This window comes from Phaseolus vulgaris, chromosome 8 (assembly GCF_000499845.2).
Source record: "Phaseolus vulgaris cultivar G19833 chromosome 8, P. vulgaris v2.0, whole genome shotgun sequence".
Classification (NCBI taxonomy): domain Eukaryota; kingdom Viridiplantae; phylum Streptophyta; class Magnoliopsida; order Fabales; family Fabaceae; genus Phaseolus; species Phaseolus vulgaris.
In genome coordinates, this window is record NC_023752.2 from 50,442,598 (window position 1) to 50,451,386 (window position 8,789).

An 8,789-nucleotide genomic window follows, 5' to 3' on the forward strand; every position below is an offset into this window, starting at 1 on the left:
ATGTACCAGAGTATCTTATCAAAATTTTGCTACAAAATATTTTAATGAAGATGACTAATATTTTAACGAGTATCTTATTGAAATCTCTTATTTATATTATTTTTTTATTAACAAATTTTAAATATAAGACTTTACTTAAAACTAAATTCACTCTCACTCTTAATATTAATTCCTTTGATTAAAATAAAACATTTTTTTATACATTGAATTCAATTTTTTTTAAAAAAAATTAAAATAAAATAAATGACACACAACAATAATGAGTGACTGAGGTATAGTTTTTTATTTTGTAGAAAAATGAAATAATTATTTTTATTTATGTGGGCTAATGAACCAACCCGTTCTGCCCCGTCGTTGGTCTGCACAGGCTACAAATTATGTTAGCGGATTAGATTAAAGCTGATTCTCCCTGCACCCAATCATGTTTACAAAAATACCAAAATGCTCTTAATAAAATTTGTGAAAATACGAAAATGTCCTTAATGAAATTGAAATTTGGTTAAGGGAGATCTGCACCCAATCACAACACCCTTTCATTTTTGCGCAGCAGCCGCCATCGCCACCGCCACCTTCGTTTTCGCACTGAACGCAACGGGCATCGTCGTCTTGCCATTCTTTCGTTCGCATTTCTCCTCTGAGGCAGCTGTATCCATTGAGAATGCTGAGAAAAAAAATATCACTTAGCTTCCGGATATAGAAATCCATAAGTCAAAAAATATATTTCCGCATGCCCACATCCATAACATAGTTAACTATTCCAGATATGTACATCCGGAATTCAAAACCCAATTCTGGATATGTACATCCGAAATACAAAACCCAATTTCGAATAATGATATTCGTAACGCATTTCTCTACTACGAACATAGGCGTCCAGGAGCTTCAACTGTAAATGTTAATTGCTTACAAATGTTTATATTCAGAGTGTTTAACAATGACTTCCGGACGCTTGCATTCGTAACGTTAAAATCAGACTTCTGGATATCGGTATCCGTGACCAGCTCAGCTCGAACAAAATGCAAAAAACCAACTTAAATGTTTTCCTACCTCACAACAATGTAAACCGGTGGACCTTATCTTGCAAACGGCCCGTCCACCACCACACTAAAACCACCTCCTCTGCAACTCAAACCACCACCAAAGAGGAAAAACAAGTTTCTCTGCACCTACACCGTTTTTCAAAATAAAGAAGACACCGTTTAAAAAATTCGTCGGGTACAAGACGCAATTGATTAGGTGCAGAAAATAATTGCCTTAGATTAATGAGTCTATCCTGCATTTTGTGATAGCGGACTGTGGATCGACCCGCATAGCCGTCCTCCATTGACATCTCTAAAACTGTGTCCTTTTGTAAAAAAAAAAAAAACACAACGTGCACTACGAATTGTGGGTTTGTAAGAATGCGTGGAAAAAGTTAATTAGAGGTGAAGAAAAAGTTAATTAGAGAGAGAAAGACAAAAACATTTTTAATAAATAGTTATTATTCTTGTTGACTTTTATTTTTTTTAAAAGGCAAGCATAATCTATGTTAACTAAATTAAAGTTTTTCTTAAATTTCATATTTTGCTCAAATGGATGATTTTTTTTTAATTCTGTTTCATTTTTTCTATTTCGTCTCTCTTTTACTATTTTTTAATATTTTAAATTTTCATTTTTTAAAGTTAATTTTACTAAAAAAATCCAAATCTTTTTATTTTTCTGAACGAAATTAAGTTGAATAAATTTTTTAAAGATTTAAAAAATTTATAAGAAAGAAAAGATCAAAGTGAATAAAAATATATTTATAACAAGATACTTGTATTATTTTTTCTATATTCGAAGTAATATTCTCTAGCGGAATTTTATTATGAATTTTGACATTGAGGAAGTATAAGTCAATTAATTTGTAGTCTCGATAACTTATAAGTAAATACTAATGAGAAGGGTAATACAAACCTTTAATTGATTCATAGAATATATAGTCCAATTATTTGAGGTTTAGAATTCTATGTATAGAAGAAGAAGATAAGAATACTTGTTATGTGATGATGGAAATAAAAAAAAATGTGTTTGTATTTGAGTTACATCACTAAAGTAAAGTTTTTTTTTTTTTTTTTTTACAATAATAAAAAGTTATTCTTGACATGGAACTATTTTTAAATGTTTTTTTCTTGGAGAAGTGACAAGTGGACATTAAGGAAGTAATTATAGACTATTAATTAAGGTTTTAAGAAATAATAGTGGAAAATAAATTATAAATAAGAATGTATAATTTAATTCATGAGTTGTATTTGGACATTATATTTGATATTTTGTAACATAAAAACAAAATGACCAATGAAAAAAAAGAGTATAATTTGATCCCAACTTTCTATAGAATTTATGTCATTTCTTCATATATTCTTAATAATTTGTTATTTATTCTCAGTTGTTTTTTTTTATTCCTTGCCATTATTGAGGTCCTCTTAATTCTTTATGTGTTTACTTTTAGTGTATTAGTTTCTCTTGACATTATTTTTTAAGTATTTCCCTACCTCTAGTTTTCAAAATTCACTTTCATTTTTGTTTAATTTCTTTGAGTTTTTCTCTCTCTCAAAATTCAATAAAAATACTTTCTATTTTTAGTGACATTTACTTTTCTTGCAAAGTTAATTCAATTTAAAGTTTATTTTCAAATATCAAATTAAGTATTTTAAAATTTGTGTCGTTTTTATTTCAATATTATTAGTTAAGGAAATGAATCCCCTTATAAAATAAGTCTGAAAAGGTTTTTCGTTGAATTTAATTATTGTGCCAAAGTGCATTATGTTTTGTAAACATTTTCCAAAATTAAAACTACTATATTTTTAGTCTAAATAATAAAAAAAGCTCACAGTTGCTATTTTTTTTGGATTTAATAGATTTATAATATTTATTTTTTCACGTAAAATAAATATATAAAAATGAATTATAATAAAAAGAATACAAATATTTATGAACTATAGTGTAAGAATATAGAAAATAACCTTGGAGTAACAGTGATACATTTTAAATGACACCTGATTATTTTATTATTAAAATGAAAAAAAGTATATAAATAGAAAATTCGGTTATTCAGGTTTCATTTTAAAAGAACCACCATTTCTCTACAAGTTTTCTTTTTCCCTTTCCTCTTCCTTCTCTCTATGATTCTAACGTTCTTAGTTATTAGTTTGACGATCGGAGTCTGCCATTGGACTCCTGGCAATGAACTCTACAAGATTGCCCGATCAAAATCTTAAACAGAGTAAGTTCAATTTTGCCATTTTCTTTGAGTCAAATTTTGAACATGATAGGGTTGTCTCAGCAAGAGTTTTGCATGTGACTCTTTTAGCTTTAAGGTTAATCTCTGTTAACTCAAGGTCCTAGTTATATAGTTAGATTTTGATTAGGACTCTGTGGTGCAGGTTAATTACCTTTAAGCTTTTGGGTAGATTTGGATGTGGGGGTGACGTGGTCACCAATTCCAATTGTTTTTGCTTGCAGGATTGTCTCTTTTGAAGAGTAAAGTAATATATTGACTGAAATAGTTGATTTTGAATATTTTATTGATTTTAAGGTGAATAAGTTGTTGAAAGTGTTTGTGATTGAGAATTGAAAGTGTTTGAATGATAATATAAATGAGTTGAACTATTTTAGAATATTTTGTTGAATTACTTAAATGAGATGTTTGATGAGAAGTGATTGTTTGATTTTAGATGATGAATGATTTAGAAAGTATATATTTGGAACTTAGTTATGTGTTTAAGTGAATTTGAGATATATTTGAATTGTTTAGAAAGTTTAAAATATGATGTGATTGAATGATGGATTGATGTGTTAAATGATGTATGTAATGAGGTGAAAGTGTGATCAAGACATAGTATTTTCAGGAAAGAAAATACCGTGTTGAGATTGTTATTAGGGTGTATTGATTTGTGAGTGTCATGTGAATGAAATCACATAGATGAAGTTATTCAGTTGGTGAGAGTCGAAGGAGGTTCATTTGGCTGAGTCTGAAGTTTGAAAGAAACTAATCAGAGTAGATCAAATGGATTTATCCTGTCATATGAGATGATGAGATATTGAGATTGATTATGTGCATGATTGTGTGGATTCACAGTGAGTAGTATGACGGGTGCAAGTCTCTGGATGCTAATTTAAATACACGAGTCTTTCGGAAGTAGAGTCAAGTGTCTGAGTATGTGAGTCAGTAGAAATATGACAGGAGTAATGTGGATGATGAACGTGATAGAACCTTGATGAACTTGTGAAAATGTGTGAATATTGATGGTTTATGTTGATATTTAAAGTTTTATATTTGAAATTTTAAAAATAGCTAGCTTCTTGTGCTTTGTCTTGTGTTTGTTTTCTATAATCTGTGATGATCGTGTTAATTTATACGGGAGTAGATGAAGTTGCAGGTGATAGAGCTCTTCAGTTAGTATCTAGAGGAACATATGTTTTATGTGGAATGTTTTGTTTGTAAACTTTTGTGTAAATATTAAAATCCCTATGAAGGGGGATATCTTTTTTAGATAGTTGTATATATTTATATGTTAATTAAATATTTCTTGTTTTACTGTTATTTTATTATATATGAGTAAAATTAGGGATGTTACATACAGTACTTCTCTAGAGGAGAAAATAGGAAAAAATTGATTTCCTAAACTAAAATTAATTTATACATAAATTAAAAATTAAAAAACTTATATAAGAAAACTTTTATAAATTAGTTCATTCATGAACTGATTTTATTTTTATAATAAAACTAATTTTAAATTTTCTTTTTAGAATGGTGTTAATCAAGCTCAATTTATAAACGATTGATAAGTTTTAAGGATTAATTAGAATAAAATTAAAATAGGTGTCTATTAAAAAATATTAATTTAAGAATGCATTGTAAAAAATTAAAGTTGAAGGTTCCTATTTGTAAATATTAATTATCAAATAAATTTAAAATATGTACTTGTAAAAGAATAAAAGTGTAGGCATAAATACTAAAAAATAAATATATAAAAAACTAAGAATAAATGGAGGATAATATAAAATAACCTCTCCTCAAGCAGGAAATAAACTTCGTAATTTTTTAAAAGGTTAAGGGTGAAAATATGTGTATAAATCAAACTCAATTATTGCAAAATTAAAATAAATTATAAAAATGGTTCAAAATAAATAAACTCAATTATATAGTGATTTAAATGAATTGAATTCCATATATATTGAGTGAACAAAATTACATTTAATTACTCCACATCTTGATTGAATTACCAATTGACATCTTTTTCAAATTATATTTTCTAATCTCATAAGTTATAATTAAATTTATTTCAAATAATCTTATTGAAAATAATTTAATTTTTAAAAATTAGATTAATATAAACAAGTCACCACCTTTTTTTAACAATTCAATTTTTTCTATACCATTTAATTTTAGAATAAATTTAGTTTAATTCAACTTTTTTAATAGACTTAACTTATTTTCAATTTTCACCTTTATAATTTTTTTTTCGAAAGGCTTACCCAAAAAGAAAGTTACCAATCAAAGTCTTAAAAGCAAAAGATCACAAAAGATTTCCATATCCAATAAAAAAATGACATTCATTACATATTTAAAGGAGTGGGCAATAACAATTAATTCCAAACAAAAGTTAAAAATAAAATTAACCTTTTATAAGTTAAAATTAATTTATATAAATTTAAAAATAAAAATTAGAAAAAAATATCCATCATTGTTGCACAAATATGATACAAAGGAATAAACTTATGTATGTTAGAAGAAGAAGAAGAGAAGCATGAAGAAAACTCTCCTACTGCTAAACTCAGTCCTTCTAGCCATGGGCACTTCCGGTGGCCCCCTCGTAATGCGTCTTTACTTCATCCACGGCGGCAACCGAATCTGGCTCTCCAGCTTCCTCGAAACCGCCGCCTTCCCCCTCATTCTCATTCCCTTAACCATCTCTCACCTTCATCGCACTTCTCATCATTCACCAAAACCTAAACTCGTCTCCATCAAACTCCCTCTCTTTCTCGCCTCCGCCGTCATCGGAATCCTCACCGGCCTCGACGACTACCTCTACGCCTGCGGCATAGCGCGCCTCCCCGTCTCCACTTCCTCCCTCATCCAAGCCTCGCACCTCGCCTTCACCGCTGTCTTCGCCTTCCTCCTCGTTAAGCACAGGTTCACGGCCTACTCCGTCAACGCCATCGTGCTTCTCACCGTCGCGGCGGTGGTGCTGGCGCTGCGTTCCGGTGGAGACCGTCCGAGCGGCGAGTCCACGCGGCAGTACGTTATCGGTTTCGTTATGATTCTGGCGGCTGCGGCGCTGTACGGATTTGTTCTGCCCCTGATGGAGTTGGTGTACAAACGGAGCAAGCAGCGCGTTACGTACTCTCTGGTGATGGAGATTCAGTTCGTGATGTGCTTCTTTGCTACCTTGTTCTGCACCATTGGAATGCTCATCAATAATGACTTCAAGGTTTGGATAAGCTTTTTCTGTGTTTTTGGTTGGAAAAATATCCATCATACAACTCTCCCACTATTTTTTAAGACTTCAATTTATGTATTCTTTTTATTCCATTAATTATTCAGATTTTTTTTTTTAAAACTGAGTAAATTATCCTATATAACATGTAATTATGAGTATACAAAACTTGATTTTGATTCCTATTTATATTTTTTAGACCATTACACAAAAAAATAGAAAATAAATAGTTACCCAATCTCATTAAAAGTTCTTACAATAATTGTGCATGTCATTAAACTAAAAAAGAATATAGAGTGTATAAAATGTCAGTGTAATTACAACATAAATAAATATACATACTATTTACTAAAACATTTTTGTATTGTAAATAAATCTTACATTTAAATTGTGAATATTCGTGGATTTCAATTAATACTGCAAACTTTGGATTAATTATTATTATTGGTATAATAATAATGGTAATAATGTTCATTAGTTTAGAAACTAAGTGTAGCAATTATGGGTTTTGCAGGTGATTTGGCGAGAAGCAAAAGATTATAAACTTGGTGAAACGAAGTACTATGTTGTGCTGGTGGGAAGTGCAATAATGTGGCAGTTTTTCTTCTTGGGAGCAATAGGGGTTATATTTTGCTCCTCCTCTTTGTTTTCTGGAATTATAATTGCTGCTTTTCTTCCAGTGACTGAAGTTTTGGGTGTTATTGTATACAAAGAAAATTTTGAAGCAGAGAAAGGGGTTGCTTTGCTGCTCTCTCTTTGGGGTTTTGTGTCATATTTCTATGGTGAAATCAAACAAGAGAGGGAAAAGAACAAGAAGGGTTGCCCAGAAACAGAGCTACCTCAAAGTCTTCCTCCCAATTCATGATTACAACTAAAGTTCATTTCACTGTCTTGGCTTGTGTTCAATTGTCAATATTGAAGGCTAGCTTTGGCCCCACCAAGACCCAAACCACAATGATTTCACAATCTCTTTTCTGTATATATTCAATTCATAATTCTCTTTATAATAATGACATTTAAATAATTATGTAAGATGTTAGATTAGGTTTTTAAAAGGTCAAATTTTGATATTTCGAGTACAAAATGAACACTTAGAGGATTAAGATAAAATAAAAACAAAAAATGGTGAAAAAATATTTACTTAAATTTAATAATAGAAAAAACTAATCAACTAAAAAGAATGTGTAATCAAGCCAATATGTATATATTCAAGAATGTTTTTCGTAGTTTTTATGTTTGACAAAAAAAGAAGTCATGTTTTAAGTTATAGTTATTTAATTTTAATAATAAGATCTCTTTATAAGTTTTAAAATACATTAACCTTGTTAAGCTTTTACAAAACAATAATTATACTTTTTATTAGTTTTTAAAAGACATTTACAGTCTTTATAGTTTTAACAAAATAATTCATATATTTTATGTTTTTAATAAATTAATACTTACATATTTCATTTTGTTTAAAAATAATAATAATTGTTTTAATCAACAAAGAATATATTAAAATAAATATTTAGTATCTCAACTCATATATATTTAAGTTGATGAAACATAAATACTTAATAATCAACTACTAGACTAATAAAATTTAACGTTAAAAATTTATATATATGTACAATTTAACAAGACATGGTTCATTAATTGCATGTGGATAACAACTTCCTCTTTACAGCATCACATTCCTAATGATGATATTATCCTTTCTATGTAGTTCATTCATAACACATATCCAGATGAGGATGAAGCTTTTATATTCCACAAAAAGAAATAGTTAAACACTATGTTGGACCGTGTAAGGCGGTACAAGATACATCCTCATTTATCCACCCCTTCCTCAGTATGCTTGCAATTCAAAGTTGTTATTAAATTATTTTATATTTTATATTTGTATATATTTTATATTTGTATAGAAGATAGATAATACCTGTTACTGACTTGAAAATTGTTTTTGATTTTTTGGTAAATTCTTCTTTTCCTTTCTTCTTGTACTTGTTTCTCGATACTCGATGGTTTTTTTTTTTTTCGTATTCGCTCTCTAATACTCGGTTGGGAGTTAATATGTAAAAGGTTCTCCAACGATCAAGTAAGTGCTTTCTATAAGAATGAATAATATATTGATAAAAGTTACCTTATTCTTATGTGACAATGCTTATTTATAGTGCTCATACCAATATACTACAAGAGTAAGGTACGCTTTTATCAATGTATCGCTCACTCTTATACAGTGCACTTACTTGATCGTCGGAGAACCTTTTGCAGGTTAACTCCCTACCGAGTACCAAAGAGCGAGTATGAGAAGGAAGGAGTGATCAAGTATCAAGGAGTGAGTAT

General features: G+C 29.3%; 1 protein-coding gene across 1 annotated transcript; it reads left to right on the forward strand.

The window, feature by feature from the left end:
* The first annotated feature begins 5,642 nt into the window (after positions 1-5,642).
* On the forward strand, positions 5,643-7,485 carry LOC137826430 (purine permease 1-like). The gene is made up of 2 exons (XM_068632388.1): positions 5,643-6,455; positions 6,976-7,485. The coding sequence occupies exons 1-2, from the start codon at positions 5,772-5,774 to the stop codon at positions 7,324-7,326; spliced, it is 1,035 nt and encodes a 344-aa protein (XP_068488489.1). The 5' UTR covers positions 5,643-5,771; the 3' UTR covers positions 7,327-7,485.
* Positions 7,486-8,789: the final 1,304 nt, after the last annotated feature.